Source organism: Anabrus simplex, chromosome 4 (genome assembly GCF_040414725.1).
Source record: "Anabrus simplex isolate iqAnaSimp1 chromosome 4, ASM4041472v1, whole genome shotgun sequence".
Lineage (NCBI taxonomy): Eukaryota > Metazoa > Arthropoda > Insecta > Orthoptera > Tettigoniidae > Anabrus > Anabrus simplex.
The window spans coordinates 72,434,956-72,462,245 of NC_090268.1; the positions used below are offsets into that span (position 1 = coordinate 72,434,956).

General features: G+C 36.7%; 1 protein-coding gene across 9 annotated transcripts in view; it reads right to left on the bottom strand.

Annotated features, from left to right (window-relative positions):
* Piezo (piezo type mechanosensitive ion channel component) overlaps positions 1–27,290 on the bottom strand; it is a 555,272-nt gene that overhangs the window by 16,651 nt on the left and 511,331 nt on the right. For all 9 annotated transcript variants that reach the window (XM_067145104.2, XM_067145105.2, XM_067145110.2 and 6 more), the window contains 3 exons: positions 23,913–24,094; positions 17,065–17,334; positions 6,190–6,415 (listed from right to left, as the gene is read on the bottom strand). In XM_067145104.2, coding sequence (XP_067001205.2) covers positions 6,190–6,415; positions 17,065–17,334; positions 23,913–24,094 — 678 coding nt within the window. The remainder of the gene's footprint in view (positions 1–6,189; positions 6,416–17,064; positions 17,335–23,912; positions 24,095–27,290) is intronic.

Genomic DNA, 27,290 nt, shown 5'->3' on the forward strand with positions numbered 1-27,290 from the left:
TTCTTATAACCTTACAAACACTCCTAAACCAAACCAAACTACAGCCCCAATGGGCCTTCCGCCTACCAGGCGACCGCTGCTCGATCCGAAGGCCTGCATATTACGAGATGACGCACGGTCAGTGTGACAAGTTTTCTCGGCCGTTATTCCTGGCGCTCTCAACCGGGGTCGCCATCTCACCATTAAATAGCTCCTCAGTTAAAGATAATCGTAGAATGGGTGAACCTGGAACCAGCCCTCATATCCAGGTCAAAATACCGGTATGGGACTTAAAAATCTCGAAACTTTACATTCAGTTTTACAGGGAAAACTTCGTCAGTTTCCTCTGAAAACATCTTTCAGTTCAGCAACTTTGATCAACTAAACTCTTCGAAAAATCTAATACCCCGTAACGTAACGCCAAGCCAAACAACAATCAACCACAAGAAGTTTTTAATTTTCTAATCTAATAAAATAAAGCACATTAGATACAAAAGCACCCAATATGATGGCGAAACCCCCCTTTTTTTTAAATCTTCCATTGTAATTTGGTCACCGGTATACTGTTCGCAGTCAGTTTATGGAAATCTTGTAATTCGTAAATTAGGCCTACCTCGACTTTTGAAGGTTATGTTGAACTCGAGAATATGGTTTTGAATGTAATTATCGATCCTCAAGTTCTCAAATGCATTATATTCAATTCTGCCCGTCACTAATCACAATCAAATTGGAAAGAAAAAAGTATCATTAACACTTCCGAAATTACGGTTATTCGCGACCTCGAGTCAGCTGGAAAGCACGCTCGCTGTACAAGTCAGTACGACTGCAAAAGGATACAAAGTTTATAAATTTAACATGCGCAAATAAAACAACTGCAGTTTTTATAACACTATAAACAAAAATAATGAAATTTCCAATCTTATATTAGGACCAAAACAGTGATAGGCAATCCCAAAACCACCCATGGCTTTATGTACCGATAATATTAAAACACTAAATTTGCGTTACTTAAGGAGGAGAGGCTTCGATTACTGACTGAAAGCCCAGTGACTAGGTCTACACAGTGTCCTGAGGGAAGTGTCGAAAACCTGTTCGGCGATACTCTCGAAAATAAACATGTAACACTGGACATCATGTAGAAGTTTTGCAAGTACGAACATTTGACAAAACTCTCCATCTTCAAGTAGATCTGTTGAAATGCGCTCTGTCTCCTTCCAATTGTTGTGGACACACTCTGCTTTACGATTTCCAAAGATTCTCTCAACAATACCACCTGAATGCGATGCTAAGATGGTCCCTTATGCAAGTTCACCGCCGATCGATTTTCCAGTAGCCTACAGTACAGTACTTCCTCAAATTACTGCAATGACGGGACGTTAAACTAAACTAAACGTTAAACTAAAAATGTTAACATCCTGTAATGTATTGAATAGGTTGGAGTCCAATAAATTTTCTTATATTATTATTGAGATTCTTTCAATACGGAAAATAAAATGATTTTCATTACTTGTAACCACGTAATATGAATGAATAATTTGGAAAAATGTAGTTTCCGGGAATGTATAATCAAGGTTCTGCTGTAATTAGTACAACTAGAAACTGCACAGTACAACATGGAATAAAACTATGAATCTCTTTCTCTTTCGGGAAACATATTTAACCATTAAGCTTTGGTCAAATGCCATCTTGCTCCTGCTGGCTGAAGTGCTTACCACAGAACTGATGCTATTGTCTGAAAGTCAGAGAGTTCTCATTATAGGTCTGATGAAGGTTATTTGAATGAATGATAGCCAGCAGAGTAAAATAACATGGTATGGTAGCTTAATGAATTATCAGGAAAAGAAAATCTTCCTAATTTACTTCCAGGTCATATTGTGCCATTTTAAACATCTGTGTATGATGAACTCGTAACAAAACAACCAAACATAACAACATAGCAAACTAACCAAAAGCTTTACTACGAAGTGAAAATTCAATATTCATGGAAATAGCCATCAATGTGGAGCAATCTTATTGTGTTGGTAGGAGCATCAACTCCATAGAAACTCCCTAGAAAGGAAGAAGTTCCTAGCACACATCCAGGTAGTTCTGCAAAATTTTAGCTCTGTACTAAAGATTTGTATAGCATGTACCGTTACTCAGAGTACATTACAAGACCTATAGCTAAAATGTTAATATGTTATTAATGTGGTTTTAAAAATTCAGCATCAGTAAATAAAAAGATCATTTTTATATTTGTAAATAATCATTAGGTATCTTAAATTTCAGTCCTTGTAATTTGTAATATCTTGACTGATTAATTAATATATAATAGTAGGCCTTAGCAAAGGTGGCTATCCCTTATGGAGTATTTTTATATCCAACTATGTCACTGAAAGCTTTTCGGGAAAACATCAGCTCATATTTTATGCTGAAATAAACCCTGGTCAAGGTTATACTGAAAATATTCCAGATTGCCTTTTATGAAGTAATGCTCCGATTTCACACTTAGAGGCCGAATCAGAAGTGGCATTTTAATATTTGAATCATATACATGAATTTACTTGCGATTTGTTCATAATAAATCAATAGTAATTTTTTTTAATATATTGAAAAAGTTGGAGCTGAAATACAAAAATCTGTATTTCTTCCATCATAGCCATCACTCTTTTCCAATTAAACTTCAATAAAAACATCCACGGAGAAAAAAAACCAACTACACATTCTTTAATATTCGGCTAATGGAAATTAAAGTCTTTATCGTATAGATATAATTGACATGTGGGTCTTGAGAACTTTGAAGTCATACCTACCTTCTACTGCTACCTGCATTCCATTGGTTGTATAGCAGGATATCTATTGATATGTTCTCCCACCGTTATTTGTTTCCACATGCCAGCATTTTTGATAACAGCACAGGTTGAAATAATGAACTCCTAATACAGAAATTATCTCAAAACATTAGAGTACATAACTTTTAGTAAATGTCTGTCCAGTTACTATAAAGCCATTTTTATACCCCATAGGTATAACTTTCTTTTTCATAAAAAGGGAAGACTATGAAGGGCAATAAGTTCTGAATTGAAATGGTTGTTTAAAATTATGAAATAGGAAGCTTGAATTGTATCTGAGGAATCTGCCTTTGGGTAACAATCCCAAAGCTCATACAGCAATTAAAGGCTTCTCCAGACACGCCTCCAGATAGTGAAGTGACATGGCTTTCACAACAGTGTCCGGTGCCAGCCTAATTTTAGACAGCTCTTCTTGTGTACTCATGAATCTGAGCTAGCTCTGTTTCAACCTTCCTAGGCCATGATTAAAGACATGGCATTCCCTTTTAAAAAGTATAAGGCCAACAGAGGATAAATCTGAAACAAGTTTAGACCTTACAGAAGGTGATCGAGGTGGTATGCCCTTTATGACAGTATAAGAGCATTTTCCAAGTTGAGCATTATATTTTAACAGAAATAATTTGTGCAAATCATTTCAAACTTCATAGCCTGCTCAGCAGTCATGATAGTTAAGGCATGAAATTTATATGTTCTGACACTGGTTATATGGTTCGAGTACCATAAGTAAAAAAAAAATCACCATCTGAATGTTGGCAAGCAGGGTAGAAGAGGTGGCAGTATACAATTTCCAATTACTAGATTGCATGCCAAAAGCCTGGATTCAATTTGAAACCTCTTCAAAAGAGTTCATATGGAGCGAAGGTATATGACATGGTTGATAGTGATTCATGCGTCGGATGGAGAAGTTAAGCCTTGAGAAGACCCATCTGTGTTATTTGACAGGAGTAGGCTATGTGCTGGCACTGGGTTTCACTTTCTCCTTTCCTACTATCAGATATCTCGTTGATTTCACCTCATTAACTCCTCTGCTTCATACCCAACCCTGTAGAGAAATGGATAAGGGTTGAACATACATGCATATAACAATAATAACGTTATTTTGCTTTACATCCCACTAACAACCGTACTTTGATGGTTTTTCGAAGACGCAGAGGTGCCGGAATTTTGTTCTGCAGGAGTTCTTTTATGTGCCGGTAAATCTACCAACACGAGGCTGATGTATTTGAGCACATTCAAATGCCACAGGCTGAGCCAGGATAGAATCTGCCAAGTTGGGGTCAGAAGGCAAACGCCTCAACCGTCTGAGCCACTCAGCCCGGCTACATACATTACATAGATTTCAAACTTCATATTATGTAAATTGTTGGCTCACACATTCTTTCATCTGTACCAATAATCAGAGTTCAATTACATAATAAAATAATCTTGTGTAGTATTCTTGATAAAATAACTATTACAGATCCCAGCTGGCTGGCAGAAGGAGAGGGGAGATGAGCAGTGTAGGGATTATATGCTGAATATGTGTCTGTTAATAATAATAATTTCGTGTGGCTATTTCTAGCTGAGTGCAGCCCTTGTAAGGCAGACCCTCCGATGAGGGTGGGCGGCATCTGCCGTGTGTAGGTAACTGCGTGTTATTGTGGTGGAGGATAGCGTTGTGTGTGGTGTGCGAGTTGCAGGGATGTTGGGGACAGCACAAACACCCAGCCCCCGGGCCATTGGAATTAAGGTTAAAATCCCCGACCCGGCCGGGAATCGAACCCGGGACCCTCTGAACCGAAGGCCAGACGCTGACCATTCAGCCAACGAGTCGGACTATGTGTCTGTTGAGAAACACTGATGCATACTACAGTACTTTCTTGGATAGATCTGTGCCTATAACTGCTAGAGGTTACTTCCTAACAATATTATTACATTTTTTAAGATTACAGGTTTTAGATTAGTATAGAAATCTTACATTTGTTGGGCTCACTGCCTCTTTTAACAATCATCATCACCTCATTTTATTTTAGCCTCCCAATGGGACTCCTCAACTGAATAGATTAAAGGGCAGTCCCTCCTTGAGCCACTAGCTCACTGGGACATTCTATCCCTTTCAGACCGAGTACGCACAATTGTGCGGGTTCGTATTTTAGTTATCCCTGACCGTATTTGATGTTTTTTCAGCGCTACACCGGACTGCAGTGATTGTGCAGGACACGTGGCGTGTATTTCAATTGATTTTAGTATGCGCTTGACCGCCAGGGCGAAGGAAGAAGAGTTTAAAAAGCACAGTTGATCGGCGAGATGGCAGGAAGCAGTAGTGCCGAAAGTAAGTATTTATTTACTGCGTTTATATTAATCTAGAAGCTTTACTGAATACCGGAATATATTCAATGAAGTGTGTACATTGGTTAGTGAACGTAAATTTTGAAGCTACACCATCGTACGTGATACGAGGTTTTGAATTTTGATACGCACAATTGTGTGGGTCCTGTTTTTCGGACGTTAGTTTTTATTTTGTAAAATAAACTATTAATATGTGTATTGAGGAGCATTTTAGTCAGTTCTTGACGTACAAACAAAAATTCACACCTCCAGTTTTCTTTCAGGTCTGAAAGGGCTATAACCAATTAAAGTATCATTTTCATGACCTTCACCATGTTCAATATATTTTAATAAAACCGACACAGTTTAATAATGGAAACCAAAAATACTGCATTCTATGCTGGCATGTATGAAGACCTTGGTGAAATTTAGATAATCATTTTCTGAGTAAACTAAAAGACCCTACAAAAAATATTTAAGACAAAAGATTTAATTCAGACCATTTCCTACAATTTCCCCATCTACAATTTTTTTCTGACCAGAAAAGTAGGAGTTGGGAGGCAACTTTCCTTACTGAAAATCTCTATGCACATTTTTTGCATTTCAGTTGATTGTTTTCACATTTAAAACTTATTTCAAGAAGTTCATCAAAAGATAATTATGTTGTTGAATCAGCAATCTCTCCTGAAGCTATCATTCTGCAACAGTGTTAGACATAACACCACGAGCTTGAGGGAGAACACATCACCTTGTGCCATGACTAGCATGATCAATCATATCGTGGCAAATGCTTTATGCCCAAGCAGTACGCAGGGGTGAAATGGGCACATGCATAATTAGCCACCGGAAACTGTACTTCAATGCTGGTGTCCATTATGTAGTGATGATAAGAATTCACAATAAAATATAACAACTTCACCAAGTTCTCTTTTGGAAAAGAGGTTAAACCATTAATTATTTATCTAAATGGAATAATATCCCCAATTACTTCCTAAAATTTCAAACTTATTTAAAATTAACTCTATATAATACTGCATATACGCATACATATACCCTTATCTTACAGACTTACCCTCCGCCGGAGAGAAAATTGAGTGTTGCTGGGAATGCCTTATCATTAAAAGTATATAAAACGAGGTAATCACAGTCTTCCTTTGGAATATTTTTCAAGTAATTTCGGTAGTTGTCATCTTGACAATCTTCAGTCAGTTCCCACCATTCTTGAGTGCTCTTCAGATTTCCATATGAACCGTGGAATAATTTCATGGAAACATTCCGCAGTGATTTTTCTTTATCAGCTAAACAACAAAAATAGCTTGAATTAGTTAAAACAAAAGTATTTTACAAAGACAGGAGGATGATAAACATTAAGTACATAAATACAGGCTAGTCAGCTTGACATATCTTGCATGTAAACTCTGGGAAAACATTCTTTCTGGTTATATCAGATATGTTTGTAATTACTAACTGGTCTGATAGAAGGCAGCTCGGCTTTAGGAAAGGTTATTCCAGCGAGGCTCAACTTGTAGGATTTGGGCAAGATATAACAGATATTTTAGATTCAGGAGGTCAAATAGATTATATCGCTACTGAACTATCCAAGGCAACTTTAATGTACGCTATTGGAGCTGGAATTACCGCGGCTGCTGGCACCACACTTGGCCTGCAATGGATACTCGTTAAAGGATTTAAAATGTACTCATTTCGACTACAGAGCCTCGGATAAGTCCCGTATCATTATTTTTCATCACTACATCCCTGTGACGGGAGTGGGTAATCTGCGCACCTGCTGCCTTCCTTGTATGTGGTAGCCGTTTCTCAGGCTCCCTCTTCGGAATCGAACCTTGATTCCCCGTTACCCATTACAACCATGGTAGGCGCAGAACCTACCATCAAAAGTTGATAAGGCAGACATTTGAAAGATATCATGGGAGACTACTGACTAAAATGAGGGCTACTGGACTAGACAAAAGAGTAATTAAATGGGTGGCTACATTTTTTAGAAAACAGAACTCAGAGAATTAGAGTTGGTGAAACATTATACACTGCATGACTAAAAAACCAAAGCATTCAGAAGGGCAGGAGAAAACAAAATGAAACTTTACGCGTTGAGAGGGTAACGTGATGTTATTTCAGTGATCACAAAATCAAGTCAAATTTACAAAGAACATGGCAGTATGAACCCACTTATCAGTATGATGCTGCACTCTCTCTGGCTTGGATGCATGCACTCATTCAGTTAAGAAAAGTGTCAAATCTGTTGTATTCTCTCCTGAGGCAAGCTGGCCCACAACTGTTGTAACTGGTGCTTGATATCCTGGATAGTGGCAATGGGACAGAGTTGATGTTCGAGCTGGTCCCACACATGTTCTATCAAGGACAAATCTGGGGATCTTGCTGGACCCGGAAGTACCTCAACATCATGCAGACAGTTCATAGAGGCACATGCCGTGTGTGGACAAGCAAGGTTCTGTTGAAAAATGCCACCATGATACTGTCGCACGAGAGGTAACACACGAGGACACAGATGTCTGTGACATACCGTTGTGCTGCCAGAGTTCCCTCAATCACTATCAGCGATGACCTGAGGTCATACCTGATGGATCCCCCCCACCATGATGCCAGGAGTAATACCGCTGTGCCTCTCCAAACCATTGGAAGATTGGGACCTTTCCCCAGGTCGCCGCCATACTTGGAGCTGATGGTCATATGGGGTAGTGCAGAACCACAATTCATTACTGAACACAATGTGAACACCATTCAACAGCAGTCCATGCTTCCCAGTCAAGGCACCACTCCAAATGCAGACGTTTGTGTTGTAGTGTTGTGTTAACAGCAGGCTGCTGCTAGTGTCTAACCAATAGTGTGGGATGATACAGAATGTTGAAGGGAGTCTATTAACCGCTGTCGGATGGCAGGCGCAGATATGAAAGAGTTACGATGTTCCTGGTGCACAATATGGCGATTCTCCCCTGAGGTGGGCAGACGTGGTCAACCGGAACCTTGACAGCGAGTACTCTCACGTTCATCAATTTAAGATTATCAAAATTTTATTAGTCAACCTATTCAATACAAATGATATTTGCAAAGTTAGGACTTACATCCTATTAAACTAAGGTCAAAAGGGACATGTTTCGCCTTTTAAAAGGGCATCATCAGCCTTTTTTTTACACTCATGCTAAAGGTAAAAATCAGGATCCTGATTGTCGATATAAGAAAAAGTATATAAAATGAGAATAAAAATTAGAACGAATATTATACAATATGTGCAATCATGAGTTCTTAAATGACAATTAAAAATCATTTAAAATGTTTGCGAAGAAATAAGAGTTGGTATGGTAATTACATCAGCAATCTTAAAATGATCTTATAAAACTGTACAAACTAGGCCTTGACCAAATAAATAATAAGAAAGTCTATGGCTAAAGCTGCCGTATCAAGGTTCATGAAATTCGGCTGGAAGCAACCTGATTTTAAATGGAAAGCAAATTAGAATCCAATGGCCACTCAAGACAAGATAAAACCTCTCTCGTTGAAAAGTCGTAATGAAACTGTAGTATGGCGCATGTAGATTATAAAGTTGTATCCAATCAATCCATTAATTTCATATTTTACGAAGTGCGATCGCGGTCTCGGTATTTTTGTTGAAGGAGCTGTGAGAAGTTAACTAATAAGTGCCGCTGTACAGATTTTGTCAGCTCGTATACCGATGGTTAAATGGGAACATTCTTATGTGTTGGCTGTAGTTTTGAATGTGGACTGACTATTGAAGAAATATGGTGCAGAATCTGTAATGAAAAGGAGAATAAAAAGGTAAGAAGTTTAGAGGAAAAACGGTTAAATTAGGGGAATTGATATAAATTCAATTACTTACGTTCTCGGTTTTTGCGGTATGAACTTGTTGCTTGTATGGTCTCGGAACGAGTGAGGTTTGAATTTAAAGATAAAAATTTCATTGTTCCGTATTGAAAGTATTAACATTAAAAATTAAATAATTGAAAGAGGTTCAACCTATTCAATACATAGGAAAGAAATGTAGTGATTACATTTTACTTAATAGTAAAAATAAATGGGACCGGTTTCGACCCTAGTCCAGGTCATCGTCAGCCGTAAAAACATGTAAAACAATGCATATGAAAAAGAAAAAGATTAATTAAACTCTGGATCGGTACAAGATGAAACAGTACGTAATATTAAGAATGGTAGTATGGCACACGCAATGATAGGCGAAGATTCACAATGTTTATGAATATTGGAGAACAGTCAAGGGTCAGTTTCCACACTCTGTCAGGCACAAAGTCACAAATCTATTCGTCTGCAACTTAAAATTATTTATGATCTTCATATATTATTTGATTGTGTTGGTGGTAGATTTTGCCATTGAAAGTGAAATAGGTGTTTTTTAGTACAAAGTTTAAAATATTGATAAATTCGTCTATTTCAGGGATGCTGAGATTGCTGTGTTTGGATAGGTTGTCCTTGATAATGTTTACAGTTTGTTTTGTTGGCACGTTAGAATACATGTTCGTGATATCGTAGGAGCACATGGTGTGGTTAGGGAGTAGGTTGAATTTCTTTAAAAGATTGCAAAAATCAACCGAGTTTTTCAGAGGGGATTTGTTGTTGAAAGTGTAGTGTCTTTTAAGGAAATGGTGGATGTATTTTGAGGTCTTGTAAGTTGGGCTTTTTCTGCAATTAATTATGGGACGTATAGGTGTATCTTTTTTGTGTAGTTTGCGTAATGCTCTGGCTGTGGGAATATTAGGATTCATGGTGAATAGTTTTTGTTGTTCTTGTTCATTAAGTAAAAAAGTTGAATTCTTTATCAATGTTTTTAAATTTCGCTGGATTCTGGTGGTAGGATCTTTATTAACTATTGAAAAAGTCCCATCTGCAAAAAAGTTTTCTGTTTTTGTAATGTATTCATTCTTATCTAATAATACGGTAGTCCCTCCTTTGTCCGCTTTAGTTACTATGATATTGTTGTCATTGATCTTCGTTTTTAAACTTTTTATTACGTTTGTATGAATGAAGTCGGAAGTTTTAATTAATTCTTTGGTGACTGTTGGTAGTTTCTTTTTTATTTCGTATCTGGTGTCGTTTTGCAAATCTGGAGGGAGATTGGTAATGTTAGACTCGATCTCTGCTACAGTGTTGATTATGTCATTTTCTTTTTGTATGCTTGGCCAATTATGTTTTAGACCTTTGCTTAGTAGGTCGATTTCCTGTTCTGAAAAGTTTGTCTTTGTCATGTTAACTATGACTGGTGAGTTGTTGAAGAGTAAATTGTTTTTTATTATTTCTACATTCCTATTGGATGATTTTAATTGGGTCTCCTTTAAGTGTGCAAGCTTTTTGTCCAAAGTTTTTTTGTTTTCTGCTTAGGATATCATTTAATTTATAATCTACATGTAGCTGGAATGAGCTCCGTTCTATTGGGGATACGTATTGAGATATTGCCAAATGTGTTCTGTATAACTGTAAATTTAAAAGCATTTTCTTTTTGTGGGATGTTTTGATTTTGTGCTTGAGCCAAATTTCATTAGTTCTATTTTGAGTTTTGGTTAAACTGGATGTGGTTATGTCTTTTCTCTGAATATGTCTCAAGAATCTTGGAACCAACTTTAGTTTTAGGCATTCTTTTAAATAAGCTATGTCTTTACCTATTTTACAGATTTTTACCTTTAGGTTGAGATACTTGTTCAAGTTATAATTAGCCTGGTTGGCTTTAACATTACATTACAAGTTTGTAACATGTAATACTCTCACGTTCCCATGCAGTCCAATGATTAAGATGTCAGGGGTGGGGTTCCTGCAGAGCAGTATTATTCGAACTTTATGTTTTCTTATGTGTTTAAATAATATGAGTACACAATTGGAATCACAGATAAAGCTTTTTTGCAGATGATGTTATACTGTATAGACCAATAAATAATTTACAGGATTCTGAGCAACTGCAAAAAGACCTTAACGAAGTTGTGAAAAGGACAGCAGACGACGGTATGATGGTAAACAGGGTGAAAAATCAGGTTGTAGGTTTCATCAAGAGGAAAAGTTCTCTCAGTTTTAATTACTGTGTTGACGGGGTGAAAGTACCTCATGGAAATCACTGTAGGTACCTAGGTGTGAATATAAGGAAAGATCTTCATTGGGGTAATCTCATTAGCGAGGTAGTAAATGAAGGTTACAGACCTCTTCAAATGATCATGACAGTATTTATTGCTTGCAGTAAAAATGTATACAGGAGAGGACATATGGTCATTGGTAGGACCCCAATTAGAGTATGGTTCCAGTGTACTGGACCCTCACCAGGATTACTTGATTTGGGAACTGGTAAAGATCCAAAAGAAAGCAGCACAATTTATTCTGTGTAATTTTTGAGAAAGGAGTAGTGTTATGAAAATGTTGAAAACTTCAGGCTGAGAAGACTTTGGAGTAAGGAGATGAGCTGCATGACTAAGTGGAATGTTTCCAGATGTTAGTGGAGAAATGGTGTGGAACAGCATTAGTAGATGAATAAGCTTGAATTGAGTTTTTAAAAGTAGGAAAGATCATAATATGAAAAAACAGTTGGAATTCAAAAGGACAAACTGGGACAGGTATTTGTTTATAAGAAAAGAATTAGGAATTAGTATAATTTACCACAGGAGATGTTGGATAAATTTCCAACTTCTCTGAAGTCATTCGCTGAAATTTAAGAAAAGTCCAGGTAAACAATTGATAGAGAATCTACCACCTGGACAACAGCCCTAAATGTAGATCTGTGATTTTATTATTATTTGTTTACCTCTCCGTCAACTGCTACAGATTTTAAAAGATTATGAGCTCTAAGAATTTTGTCCCACAGGAACGCTTAAATGTACCGAAAGCCAATGGTACAGAGTTATTGTATTTAAAGACCACTCATGTGCTGCCAACCACAGCTGGGATTGAACCCACTATACATCATAACAACTGACTGCATCACCAAGGTAAGCCAATAAGACAACTTTTGTTGAAATGATTCCAAGTACCTAACATTGTCCTGATTAAAGCAAAACATCTTTTATGTTTTAAGAAGCAGAGAACATAATTTTAATTTCTATCATTATAGTGTAAACATCAGATTATCTGACAAAATAGGGTTGCATATTATAATATTACCAAGAAAATTGTTGTATGGTATACAGAAGGTCATTCAGGATCTCTGGTGACGAGTTTGAAGGGCACTGGTAGCGCTGTTATCAACTTGAGTGCGTCAAAACGGGGAGTGATGATTCACCTCAGTACTGACAACGTACGTGTAGAATTTCGTGTCATTAGCTGCAATGATGCCGAAGCTGATTGACCCTTACTGGGAGGGCTACACAACAGCTCTTCTGTTGTTAAATATAGCTATTCTGCATTTCAAGGAATGTGCAAGAAGTGTGATTTATTGATATCAAAGAATGGGATCAGCACTGTATTGAATAAAAAAGGCAAAGGCCGACTGGGATTAATTCCAGAAAGGGGGAAAGAACACGTAAATCGCACGTAGCCGCATACCAGAAGTGGAGAGGAAAGAGAAGGCCCTTGTCTTTGGCAGTAACCCTGTCTCCCAAAGGACTATTGCACATAAGTTGGGGATGTTTGTTTCAACAATTAACACCATAATCAACAAGGACCTATAATTAGAAAACCAGCAATAGCACCTAGTTCACAAGCTGTTGCCTCGTCACATTTCAGAACGTCGTATTAACACAAGAAAGCTGTATGAGGGCTACCTGGCAGGGGACAGATGGAAAATGTAGTGACATTAGACAAAGCATATGTGTACCTTAGTGACTAACAAACCCTAGAGAGAAAAAAAAAAAAAAAAAATCAAACATTGTATACGAGATGCTAGGAAAGTTTTCCAAGGGGTTTCATGATCATCGTTGGATACTGCTACAATGGCAAGTTAACCATTCATCATGTTGCTAATAATGTGAAGGTGAACTCTACATACTATCAGTAAGAGGTAAGAACACCCATTTGCAACACATATCCCAGCACTGTATGGAAGGGCAAAAAAATCAGGTATGGGTACACCAAGATGAAGCATCCAGCCACATCTCTCGTTCGACCCATCTATAGACATGCTAGCTCTGCGAAAAAGTCTACTGCAATGGAAATTACAATGTCAGGTTATAGCTAGAAATGGTGGCTTTCCAACTGAGCATGATCGTTGGTGGAGACATGGCTTTTCATAAGCTAATTACCCTTCAAAACATCGTCCCCAGAGATCCCGAACGACCTTCAGTAAGTTTACCACTCGATAGCTATGTGAATAAAAGGGTTATATTTTATTACCTAAGTTATAACATGAGAAAACTGAGCATTTAAAAAGGAACTACACTAGGATTTTTCATGCTTTATAAAATACCAAATACAGCTCTTCTTAACTTCTTTTGAAATTAGTATCATGTTTTATCTCTAATTGTGACCAAAGTTTTGGGTATAATTTTTCACAGCCACTGTTTTGTTCTCATTCAATTCCTCCAAGTAATCCAAAAGGTCTTCTACACTAACAAAATATTAAATAGGTACTCTTCACAGGATTTGCATTCCATAACATGATTTTGAGTTTCAACTGTGCAACTGACTTAACAATATGGCTGGTTAGGTGCGTGGTTCTTGCGCTCAAGACTGTGGTATCAAACCCTATCACAGCCAGTTGCTTTTTTAAGTGGATTTCCTTGCATGTTGAAGAAGTTATTCAGTATAACGTTTTGTTGCTATGGAATCTCTTTAGACTGGTACTGTACTAGTATAAGGGACATTAAATATTTACTTTTTTGTTGTTGTATAATTTTAGGCTTTTAGGACCATGGTTAACACTTGCCAGCCTTTCTGGATTTCCAGTACTCCATTTTGTAGTTGTTCACTCTTTGGAACAGTTTGCATCAGGTCGTCTTGCAACTTAAAAGCTTTTAAGTCTGTGGAAAACACTAGTTAAAACATAACACTATAACATGCCTGTAAAAAAAAAACACACACTATTAAACAAACAATACATGTTTCTTCCTACATTAACATCCTCAGATTCTATCAAATCACTCTGTCGGGGTACTCCCTTTCTGGTGTGTGTTGGGCGAGGCTTGAACTTACGATATTCCCTTTCCGGTCACATGTTGGGCGAGGCCCGACATGATATTGTATCGCCCATTGCTCGTCTGCCGTCTCTTAACCGACAAAACAGACGATACTATACTGTACTGTGATCTTTTGGTCCAGCGTGGAACTTTGTAAAATCCAGATACTATCTGACAGTCAGTCAAAAATCTGTTATTTAGATGGCAGTGTAACCATCGGTTGTGTCCAGTCCACTCATGCTTGTGAAGGCTCGAGTGATAGTAAACAAACATGGTCACCATGTGCTCTCCTAGAGTGTACCGTTCAATGTTGTACATGCCAGGTAATTGTACAAAACCCCAGTATTTATGCATCTCTACTCTTTCCTTGTACCCTAATGAACATATCTAATAGCAGTTGACGGTGACGAAAAGTGAAATGGCGATGGTCGGCTTGTGTATCGTAACCTAGTTGTACTTCCTCTTAAAACAAAAATTCACAACCACCACCATCTCTAAAATCATAAAAGATGAATACAGGTCATATAAGGTCAAGAACAGTAGATACAGACCCGCACCCGGAACAATGGGGAGTAAAGAAAGTGAATCGGACATGGATCGTGCAACAAGCTATCCAACCTGAAATGTCAGTGAACACAACTTCTAAATTAAACCAACCGTGAATCCACCTTTTGAACTTAGAAAAGGACAAACAAGTGGATCAACCTTTTCTATACATTTTCCAGCACAGTAAAAATGTGACTGGGAAGAAGACCAGAATGCAATGAAAGAAGAACATTCTAGTTAAAAACATTTCTTCAAGATTACAACACCCACTTCTAGTATTAAAACAATAAGTGATTTTAACTACGCCTTCGGGACTTAAAAGACACTAGAGACATTTTAGCTCAATAATATAGAAGTTTTTAACTTATTTTAAATTAACTCCCTGGTAACATCCGTCCTCTACCCGCCGCAACACGCCCCCCCCCCCCCCCCCCCCCCCAACCCATACATCCTTTACTAACAAGTGTTTTATAAAGTCAACAAGGATTTTATTATGTGCTTACTTTAATGCTTTTTATCTAAGCTTTAGTGCATACAGCTGATTTTGATGATCGCAAAGCAATCAAAACATGTACTGTCATTTTTAATGATATTATAAATTGCCAAAGGCAAAATAAAAAGGTATCGATTAGGTGGAAAATATTTTCTTACGAAACCGTTAGCAGAGACAACCCAGAGAACTTTAATTCGAGGGGTAAGGGTTAAATCATGTGCGTGTATATTGTTTATGTTGCATAAACTAGTCAGTGATTATGAATAATTGGTGATGTTATGAACAAATAATGAATGTATTAGTCCTTCTAGGTCACTTAGTAACTTATGGAAATTTTTCTGCACTTATTTTAGCTACTATCGTCCGTTACCTTCACCAACTGTATTTGGACTGACACCAGTTTCTTAGCTCCGATCTTGGTCTTGGTAGCTATTTGGGAGGGGGTGAAGGGAATGTGTGCGCATGATTCTGTACATTGGAGAGGAGAGGAGGGGGAGTGCTGTTACTTCATATTATAATGTATTTTAATATATTTTTGTGTATTAGGGAGTAACTGCAAGTTAAGGATTTTGATGAAATAAAAGTAAGGAACTGAATTAAAGAGCATCTTGTAACACATTATTTTCAGTGATAAATAATAATTTACTAAAATGTCTCGATTGGCAAATATCCTAACCCACATTTCAGATATTTAAGTCAGAGTAGTCTCCCGTGATTCTGTTCAATGGAGAGGAGAGTGGAAGTGTTGCTTCTTCATCTTTTAACGTATATTTGTGTATGAGGTAGTAAATTTATGTTAATGATTTTAATGAAATAACGTATGAAACTTGCTGGTAACATTTCTTAGTCAAAGTACGGGTCCCCATACTATAAAAAATGTAAAATTAAGGAATATCCTCAATTGTGCCAAAAGTTGAAGGGCTAAAGGGCTGAGAAAGGTTTCAAATCGCTAGTCTTTGAAAGCTCTATCAAACTAAAAAAACAACTTTTGAAATTGACTTTTGGCCTAAATGCAGTTCCAGAAAAACAGCCTAAAATTTCTTGTTTCTTTGTTCATTCTCTTTTTTATTCAAATCCAAGCCATATTAACTTATTTACATAATTCTTTCTGTAATGTGTTCCTTGGTTCAAAATCTTGAGGCATTTTTTAAAAATGTCTACACCGAATGTAGTTAGAAGGGCTTAAGTGAAACTCTGCATTGACTCACATTAGCGCTCGTAGTGGTGCTTAAGTGAAACAATGCACTAACTCATTAATGCTCATAGTGGTAGAAAAAGGCAAACTGCTAATCTAATCAATCAGATAATGATGAATAAGAAGAGGATTGTAATATTTAGGAATAAATAAAGAATATATTCTCATACTTTATTATATTTTATTTACTTAAAATTCATAGCTCATATCCCCAGGATGTTTTCAACATTGAGCTGCTTACCTGAAGGGCTAGAACTGGATTTTTTGCTAGTGGTTTAATGTTGCACTAACACATAGAAGGTTTTCAGCAATGCAAGGATAGGAAAGTGGTTAGGATTAGGAAGGAAAGGACTATGGCCTTAATTATGGTACAGCCCCAACATTTGTCTCATGTGAAAATGGGAAACCATGGAAACCATCTTCAGGGTTGCTGACAGTAGGATTTGAACCCACCATCTTCCAAATACAAGTTCACAGCTACACAACCCTACCCACATGGCCAATTTGCTCCGTGTATGGAAATTTAGAAGGTCATGTCTATTACTTAGGCTTCAAAATATAGATAACTTACTACCATTTTCAAACAAAATATAAGGCATTCAAAGAAATTATTGAACTCACTTTTTCCATCCAAAAGTTGCGTAACAGGCACAACTTTTCCTCTGTTAGTAACTTTCAGGAATTTGGGGAAAACTCGTTGAAGTACAACTGAAGTAGTATTTTCATCTCCTCTCAACATCTTGAGCAGTTCTTGCCGCTGTGGATTTGTTTTCCCTTTCCCTGGAGCTTCAATTATCCACTCCTCAGAATTACTTGCCACTCCAGAAATAGCTGGGTTATTACTCACTCTCGAAACAGTCAATGTCATTGTCACAATGATTGGCTTGTCAGCTGAAACAACAATAATAATACATTGCAAAATTTACTCTACCAACGAGACCACAACATTTACAGTCTAACAAAGATATATCATAGTATTTTGTTCTGCCTCAGCAATCAACAGAGGATTCTCAATAAGATAATGAATTGAGGAACATCTGAGAAATTACATGAAAATTAAACTAACAAATATTATTTGTGAAGTTTGGTTATGTATCAGGTTAACCAATTCTCAGTTTGATTCTCTGTGCAAATGAAAACTTACAGCTATTTAAAGCACAACTGCTACACATTGTATAGAGGTAGATTTATAATGCAGGCCCACTGCGCACATGTCTAAGGGTAGTGGTTCTACAGGGGAACACATTTTGGCTAGTACTGTACTATTTCTCATTTAATGCCTACAGTAATATTATTTGTATGACTTAAATAATTATAATTAGATGTAATTTGCTTAATTTATTGTTAGAACAACATAACAGTAACCCCTGTGTGGTCTTACAGCCAAAAAACAAACTTTCAATGCCTATAATTTTCTAACCCTTTCAATATGATAGTTTTGTTTCTCAAGATATTGCTACTACTATGTCAGCAGCCCCTTCCTTATTAACCATAATCTCTGAAGTGGAGTGACTTGTCTGATATCTAAAAAGTTGTAAATTTGCTTCAAAAACTGGTTGTGACTAAAGCATTGTTCTCATGATGCTTGTTGTTTAAAGGGACCTAACATCTAAGGTCATCAGCCCAAAAGCATTGTTCTATCAAAAACCTTGCATTGTACAATTAGGTTCTGAATACAATACTCTGGTTTTATGTCATTTTAAATACTGTACAGTGTACCATATTCTAATTTCAAATATTTTACTATTGTTTGCACATTCTAAAATTATGCCAATGGCACAGGAATGTTGAATCCACCACTGGCAGCACATAAAACTGGCATATGCCTAGTATGTAAACATCATTAAGTGTAGAAATCAGGACATGAAAAATAACAATTAAAATAACTCCAACCAAGTATTTAATTTATTGCAACAGTTTCAGCCATACTGAGGGTGAGGCTAAAAACATTGGCTTTCTTTATTCATGCACAACCACCACCCTTAAAGAGAGTTACACCTCTAATATACTTGGACCAGCCTTCTGCATGAACATGCTATTTTCCACTTAATCATTACAGTATATATGTTTTCTGGCAACCTAAATCTTTTGGTCAATTATTGAAAATGAAAACCTACAACCTGTTTTCCAGTTAATGACCGGGTCAGGGAAGGGATGAATGAAGCCCCCAACTTGCGGCGAGGATATGAATTGTGCCGGCTACAGAGGCCTGTCGCACTCCTCTGGGGCAATGATTAAAGTCGTTAGTGGCTCTAACGAAGTAGAAGACGAAGAAGAACTACCTTAGGGTACTGTTTTTAATGGGACTTTCAGCTTTTTCTGACTGTCATCCCGTAGCCCCCTGAAACTCAAACAGAACACTAAATTGTCCCTTTTTATTAATTCCGGTCCCATGTCCTTTTTTTTTTAAATAATGGCATTGCCAAAATAAGCTCTGAATGTTAAATACGCGGAAGGCTCTGATAATGGCGCGTTAAGTAACCGTTGTATTCTGAGATCAAATATCTGTACACTGCACGACTGAACTGGATTATCCAGACCAATTGGAACTACAGGGCAACCGCATAGGCAAAAATCCAAATAATCTAATTTTCAAAATTCAAAATTTTAATGTAATAAAATAAAAACACAATAGGTACAGTACAGTATATGAACCATTTGTGAACGATTATGAATTCAAAATTTTGAAAATTTAACATTAACATTCAGTACAATATATAAAACATTTATTATCATGAAACCTCAGAGCTTATGCAACATATTGATGTAGCCAAAAAAATGCTCTTCATGACCAGATAATAGAGTTTCTACTGTATTCTAAATGCTCTCTCTCTTTGATAAGTGAAACTCTTGATGCAGTAAAGTGTGGCAGCAAAACTAACAGTAAAAATGTTGATTTAAATCGTAAATGGTAGCGCAATTCTCAGTTCTGCGATCAAGTCCACTGTATTTCTGCAAACTGTCATATTACAAGGCAAATATATCAATGTTTATAGTTCATTATACACCTGAGTGATATAGTTTGGGGAAATAATTTCTGAAGCACTGTTAAAAAATTTAAAATATGCCAAAAGTCGATAATACATTTCAGTTCAGAGTTTCAAGTGGGAAATAATTTATTCCGATATCCTAAATTGGGTACTGCTGAATTTTAACCACATGTATCCCATTTTGTCCCTTCTTTTAGCCAAGAAGATAACGAAATGTCCCTTTTTTTGAGTTTTGAAAAGCTGGTCACCCTACACTACCTCTGAAGTGAAATTTACTCTGAAGTCCTGAACATTGAACAGCACAGACCAACTATATTCTAAAATTATTTCTGTTCACCTTCAATTTATACAGTTAAGCTCCAACTCAGTCCAAAAGTGCAATCAGTTCAATTGAGGAAATGCCAATTTTGTTTTAATTATTCCTGTTGCTATCATTTCTATTAAAAATCTGGTTATAACGAAACTACGGTAGGTACTAGAATATTTTATTTCCAATTTTAGATTTTACATTAATGCTTTGATTTATATGAATTTTAGCTATAAATTGAATTCTTGAATTTTCTAGATTATAAACATATTTTTAAAAGATTACGGGGAGAATGCATCAATTCTACACCAGATGTGAAGCATTTTGGCCTCTAAAGGCTACCCACCATTGTCCAACCAAGCGGCTGTGATGTTCTCACATTATTCCAGTCACTGTGTGATCCATGCTCCGTGGAAAATTTCACTATGCTAAATATCATTTGCACTAGACCAAAATATTTTTACTTCATAAAAATGACCGCAACAGAAACAGCTTCCCATTTGGCACAGACTGTAGATGACTTGTCTTGAAGAAAGAAACCAAGGGGAGGGTTGGTGAAGGTGAGTGATGGGTCACCGTTTCAGATTTAGCCATAATTTTACTGAATTCTCTGAATCCAAGACGATGTCTTTTTCTCAGAGTCTGATGTGAAAAATCAAGGGAAGTCTTGCATTCGCAACCTAACAGTAAAAACACCACTGGTAGCTACCATGGTTGCTTCCTTTCACCCCACGCGCACGCATAAAACTACCTTCAACGTCCGGATCTTTATCAGGCCTATAGGTTACATCATTAGCAACAGGTTGTACAGTGTGCCTATGTAACGTCGCTAATTCTTAGGAAATAGTGAAGAGAGAATTACTTTCTACTTCGTGAGAGACAGACTCGCAGCGCAAGCGACCAAGCGAGACACAATCCCCTTAACAGATTTTTTAAAATGTCCCTGTATTAGCATCTTCAAAAACGTTTCTCAAATCTGCAGAATGGCATCGAAACATGGAAGCCTTTTTCTTAGAAAGGCCACAGTTACTCAGTGGCAGAGTTATAAGGCATCTAATGTACCCGACACTTAATCAAATTAACAGTTTTACAGACAGCAGGAATATTCTTGCGATGGAACATCATATTGTAAAGACGCGTGGAACTGGTATTGCCGGCAAATTTTCAATGGTTCAATGTTATGATGCCAGTTTTAATTTAATGGTTATTAAACTTGCAGAAATGAAGAATAATTGTGCAGCCACAAGAAAATACGGCATAACTAAAGCCAATGTTCGGCGTTGGCGTGAAGACAAAGATAGTCTAAAAATGCATACTGTACAAGAAAGGCATTCATATGATTTTACAAAACACTTTTTAAGTCTGATTTGTTTTAAAAAAGTGGGGGTCATCTTGCATTCAGGGTCGTCTTGAATTTGGAGAAAAACGGTATTTTTATTTAAGCAAAGGAACAACTCTGCGATAAATGATATCATATATAGAAAGAAAGGAACATGAATAACAACACATAACAGGATAACCACAATGATTAGGAAGCAGTCAAAGAAAGAGGAGGCAAGGACAAATATGAAAATGAAAAAGGACAAGGACAGTCTCCACATCTTCACACAATGTAATCTTCAAATAGATGGGCTCTCGCCTCATAAATGCTGGTTCTGCTGTAATCATATCTTCTCAGTCCACCTGACAAGCTTGTTTCTGTTTTCCATCTTTATCAGGAGGATGGTCATCCCACTTATTGAGAGACCACATTAACAGTTCCTATCTTTCTATACATGAACTGATTAGTCACTTGTTTCTTCCTTTCCACTACTTAAATTGCATCGTTGGGTTTCTTTTCTCCTTTTCCTGGATTTATTTGGGTTTTTTCTTATCCTACAATTCTTACATAAAGTTTGAAAATTAACCCTAGAACTGGCAACTGTCAAATATTCAAACTTTGGTCCCTGCTTTAGTGGCCCTGTTGAACATACAACATGTTTTTATTTCGTCTTGTAATTTTCTCATTTTTTTCAACAGATGTCATGACAATCTACTTCTTGTCATTCTTGATGTCGACAACAGCCGTGAGTTTCATTCAACCTCTTTGGGCGCAATTTCACAGAAATAAATGATTGCAGTTTTCTGACAATCTGTTTGAGCGCCATTTCTGTAGTGTATGTGAACAAACCTTCACGAGCTCTGCTTTGCTATTTAATTTTATTTTATTTTGTAGTTTTCCATTTGGTGCGAGTTATTTACTTCTGTATATATAGTGTTATTTGATTTATTATATACATTTTTAGTTCAGTGTGTGTCTAGATATGGAATCTTCACACATTATGGAAAATTAGTGCAGTAATGAAGTAATGCATAATTTGCTGGAAGATGAAAATGACGCATCTCACTTTGAGGTTATTGAGAATAAACTGACAGAATCAGAATCAGATTTGGAATGTTTATCAGCTATTTCTTTGCATCAAATATTGGAAAGTGAAAGTGATGACGAAACTCCCATAAAGTAACTTATTATAACAACGTGGTCTAAGGGTGCTGCTCCAAATGATTGCATGCCAATATATGATCCCTAATATTTTCAAGAATGTACCTCTCACACTGATGAAATGTTTGCTAGTGCATTACAGATACATTATTGACAATCTGTATATCTCAGTTTGTTTGTGACATGTTCCAGTTTTGTGTATGTATCATCAAAAGTTTTATTATTATTATTATTTTGAATTTAGGAATTACACTTTCTGAATAGTCTGTACATTTTTCTAGTCAAAACATTTATGCAATTTTGTGTCACCATGACAATCATCAGTGTATTAGCTTTACATAAAACTTCCTAGATTTATTTCATATCTTGTGGATATTTTGTATTTTATTTAGATAAGTAAAAGTTGCCAAATACAGCTGCCACCACAGGAATTAACATTGCCAGTTCTGTGGGTTAACTCAGAATGGCCCTTCCCTTGATGAAGCTGGGAAGTGGACGCAAGACCATGGGGTCTGCAGAGAAATGGATGTAGAAGAACTGAGATTAATAAGGGCGGAATCCATGTATGTGTAAACAGCAGTGCATAAAGATAGGTAAGTAAAATAAAAAATCCACCTTTTCAATACTAATATTAAATAAAATAAGTTATAACATTTACTTGGAATTAGTTTCAACGCTGGTGAGTGTCATCTTCAGCCAAATATGAGAACAGGCAATCGTAAATATACATATCATTAAATCAATGCACATATAAACACTCTTCACATGGGACTTATGATGCTCCTAAAAGTGAATAAAACTTCAAATAATCACAATATAAAGATGTTCAGATTGTCCTTGCCATTTTGAGTGTTGATGTTTGTTCCTGTTTCCTCTTTATTTTTATTTATCTGGTTAGGACTTTATTCATGTTAATAATTGGATTATTGAATTAGCTTGAATAATTTATTGACCTACATTATTTATCAAGACCAGTATGGACATTATTCTCCTCAGAGGATGATTGATGCCAACGGTCTTGAATTTCTAAGAGAAAGTATCTCCAGATGAAGCTATTTATTGTATGAATGGTCCTCAACACAAGCTATCAGCAATGGGTAGAATAGTTTGCATAAAGATATGATGAAAATTATGAACAAAAATTGTTTTTGGCCTTGGCCTACCAAGTGACTGCTGCTCAGCCTGCAGAATAAGAGATGACGCGTGGTGAGGATAATGAATCCTTTCAGCCATTATTCTTGGCTTTCTAGACCAGAGCCAGGCCACTATATTGCTGTCACATAGCTCCTCAATTGTTCTCAGATAGGCTGTGTGTACCTCAAACTAGCCCTCAGACCCAAGTAAAAATCTGACCTGGCCATGAATTGAACCCAAGGTCTCTGGGTAAGGTTCACTATCTCTAGACCACAGTGCCAGCAAAAGGAACACAACAGGATAGATACAATGACAGGCTAGTGTGAGAAGTGGGAGAAACAGAAAGAAAATACAAGAGGACAAGGACAATTTCCACATCTTCATATACTGACTCTCCCCTCATCAGTCCCAATTCTTCTCGACCTCCAATCAGCTTGTTTCTGTTCTGTCTTCATTTCTGAGAAGCAGAATTCTTTATATCCAATACAACGAGTTTTAACTGTAATATTACATCAATATGAAAGAAGTATGAAGATATAACAAATATACTACTGACATGACTCAACATCAGCAATCAAACGTTGTTGATCAGGTGGTGAAATGTCCCACGTTGTGGATGAATTTCTGTCGAACCATGCTACAGCTATATCATCCTGGTCATAGCCTGAGAAAAATGTCTGAGCTATACGATTTCTCTTGTAAGCATTGCCTAACTGAGTCCAATCCTTATGAGTAAATCTGGAAAAGATAAAAATTGGAACAATTAAAATTTTGACAATCCTTATGAGTAAATCTGGAAAAGATAAAAATTGGAACAATTAAAATAAAAAGATAAAACACCCAAGGTAATAAAACAGATCTAACCGAAAATACTGAGTACATTACAATAATTATGTTATACTTCCAAATTATTTTCAATTATAGCCATTTTTAACAATTACCACTAGCAAGAAATTTAGCACAGGTTTTTGACATATTTTTATTTACATAAATGATGAATGTAAAGAAAACTGAATTACAGTACAGTTAACTATTTTCAAAATATTTGACCAAACTTTAATGATAGATTTAGAATGGAATACATTGATTTTGTAATGTAAGTCAAACCCTGTTAATTTTTGTCCAATTCCAATGAGCAAGAAGACATTAGTTTATAAAATAGTAATTCTGTAAAGTGTATTTAAGGATACGAATTTTATGAAATGTAATTTCCAAGAGATTAAGCAATAGAAATCTTGAAAAACTGGGAGTATTTTTTCTACCAGATTTGTTAATCAGATACACAAGCAACAAAATCCCAGGTGTCTGGCAAATAAAGAAGAAGAGTCGAGATTTCAGAGTTAACACTCTTCTTCACCTTTTCAGGGTAATGCAAGTTAATTTATAAGGAACTGAACTAACAAGGGGACATTCCCTACTCGTCACCACCAATTTCGCTCAAATTTATAGAACATGCAGAGCTTGGCTAGAAATGAAAGTACCCGAAGTGGGAACTCCAGATGGCCAAGCGTATAGAAAATAAAAGTAAAATTAAAAATGTTGACGCGGCTCTCGCACCGTATAAGCCACTTATGTTAGTGCGCATGCCGAGCAGTTGTTGGCGTAGCGGTATGAGCTTGGACTATTAATTTGATGGTCGTGGGTTTGACTCGCCGTGTGGAGAATATTTTTCTCAATTTTTATATTATTAATTTATTTTCTTTCATTTTACTTTTGCAAAAGGCATATAGGACGTCATTTTTTTAATGAGCACACAATTGTAGAAAATTTGGAGTTGCGAACTTTCCCGACGTGTTCAAACAGGAATTCTTCTTTTTTCTCCTTTATTGGCTATCTCCCCTCCTTGGGGAATGTACCATAAACGTGAATAGTCGTTTCGCTGTAAATTCGTTTTCACCTGACAAGTGAAGGTTGCTCCTGGCGGCTTTGGCGCAGGTAGACAATGACAATGAAATATGAATTTTTTTTTACCTTTTCATATGCCTTTTGCGTATAAATAAATAAAATGATTATTCACCTCTTTACGTAATTGGAAAATGAATAATATAAAATTTGACAGGAAAAAACGAGTCTCCACGCAGGGAGACAAACCCACGATCATGGAATTACTAGTTCAAGCTCTTACCGCTCCGCCAACAACTGCTCGGCGTGCGCACTAACGTAAGTGGCTTATACGGTGTGAGAGCCGCACCAACATTTTTATTTTTATTTTCTATACGCTTGGCCATCTGGAGTTCCCACTTCGGGTACTTTCATGTCTAGGCAAGCCCTGCATGTTCTATAAATTTGAGCGAAATCGGTGGTGACGAGTAGGGAATGCCCCCTTGTAAGAAGTTTAGAGAAGTTGTAAACTGAAAATGTGATTGATTCATTAAAAGTAGTACAATGCAAAATAATAAAAAACTGTATGAGTAAAAAACAGAGGCCTGTTTTTATCATTACCCTATCAAGTTGTTTTTTTAGTTTAACATCACCCACATCATCTCCTTTGGGTAAAACAATGATTTCCCTAATATACTGGCACTTTTGAAGTATACAACTGAAAGATTTGGTTAAAAATTGTTGAGATAACATCTTAGATTTGGAAATAGGGAGCGTGCACGGCCGCTCTTAGCGCCTCTAGTGGAAGAAATTGGTAACATTTTGGTGATCTTGTCTTGAGCGGTCAGTCTAGGCTGTGTAACTGTGGGTGTGAAATTGTGGTAGTAATAGTAGTGTATCAAAATGCCTAAATCAAATAGAAAATGTTGTGCAGTGAACTGCCACAACAAACAAAGAAACACACATGGAAAATGAATTACATTTCACACATTTCCTGGCCATCCATAGGAATCGGGCAGATGCAGGAAGTGGATTTTGGTTGTGGGAAGGATAAAGTAAGTACAGTAGGCTACCTTATTTCATTTGTGATGTAAATCACACATTTCAAACATACCAGGTATGCCAAGTCAAGAACACGTTCATTTAAGTACACTTTGAAAAAGTACATTTCATTTCAAGTATGCATTGCAGCAGGTTCGTATGTTTACATTCATGTCCTTCCATGTGCACGTGTCTTAATTACACCGAATAATAATAATAATAATAATAATAATAATAATAATAATAATAATAATAATAAAATATCCAGGAGCGTGTCCCACTTAAGAAAAAACTCCAAGAACATCAGAGTTTCCTACCAAAGCCGAAGATGAAAACTGGAAAGGCATGGACTGAAGAACGAAAGGAGCAACACCGTATACGAATGAAGGAGTACTGGACCAACATTAAAGCTCAAGGGAAACAGTTGAAATGACGTGGTCCTTAGTTGGCCGAAACGAAATAATAATAATAATAATAATAATAATAATAATAATAATAATAATAATAATAATAATAATAATAATAATAATAACAACAATAACAATAATGTTTTCTTGCATTTCACTGCAGATGGAACTCTATGGGAACCCACCAAATGCTCCGTCATTTGCAGTGAAAATATTTTGTTGGAGGAAAGCCAAGTAATATTGAAAATCATCCATCATATATACCATCTGTTTTTTATGAGAGCTGTAAGAAGAAACCGAAAAGAGAATGTGATGTATCTCAGTTTAAAGAGTGAGTAAACGAATTTTATTGCTATGGGCTTTACGTCGCACCGACACAGATAGGTCTTATGGCGATGATGGGATAGGGAAGGCCTAGAAGTTGGAAGGAAGCGCCCATGGCCTTAAGGTACAGCCCCAGCATTTGCCTGGTGTGAAAATGGGAAACCACGGAAAACCATTTTCAGGGCTGCCGATAGTGGGATTCGAACCTACTATCTCCCGGATGCAAGCTCACAGCCGCGCGCCTCTACGCGCACGGCCAACTCGCCCGGTAATATAAACGAATTAAATGCTCAAATATACATAAGTCTTCTAATCAAGAAATTCGTGAATTTATTGTGAAA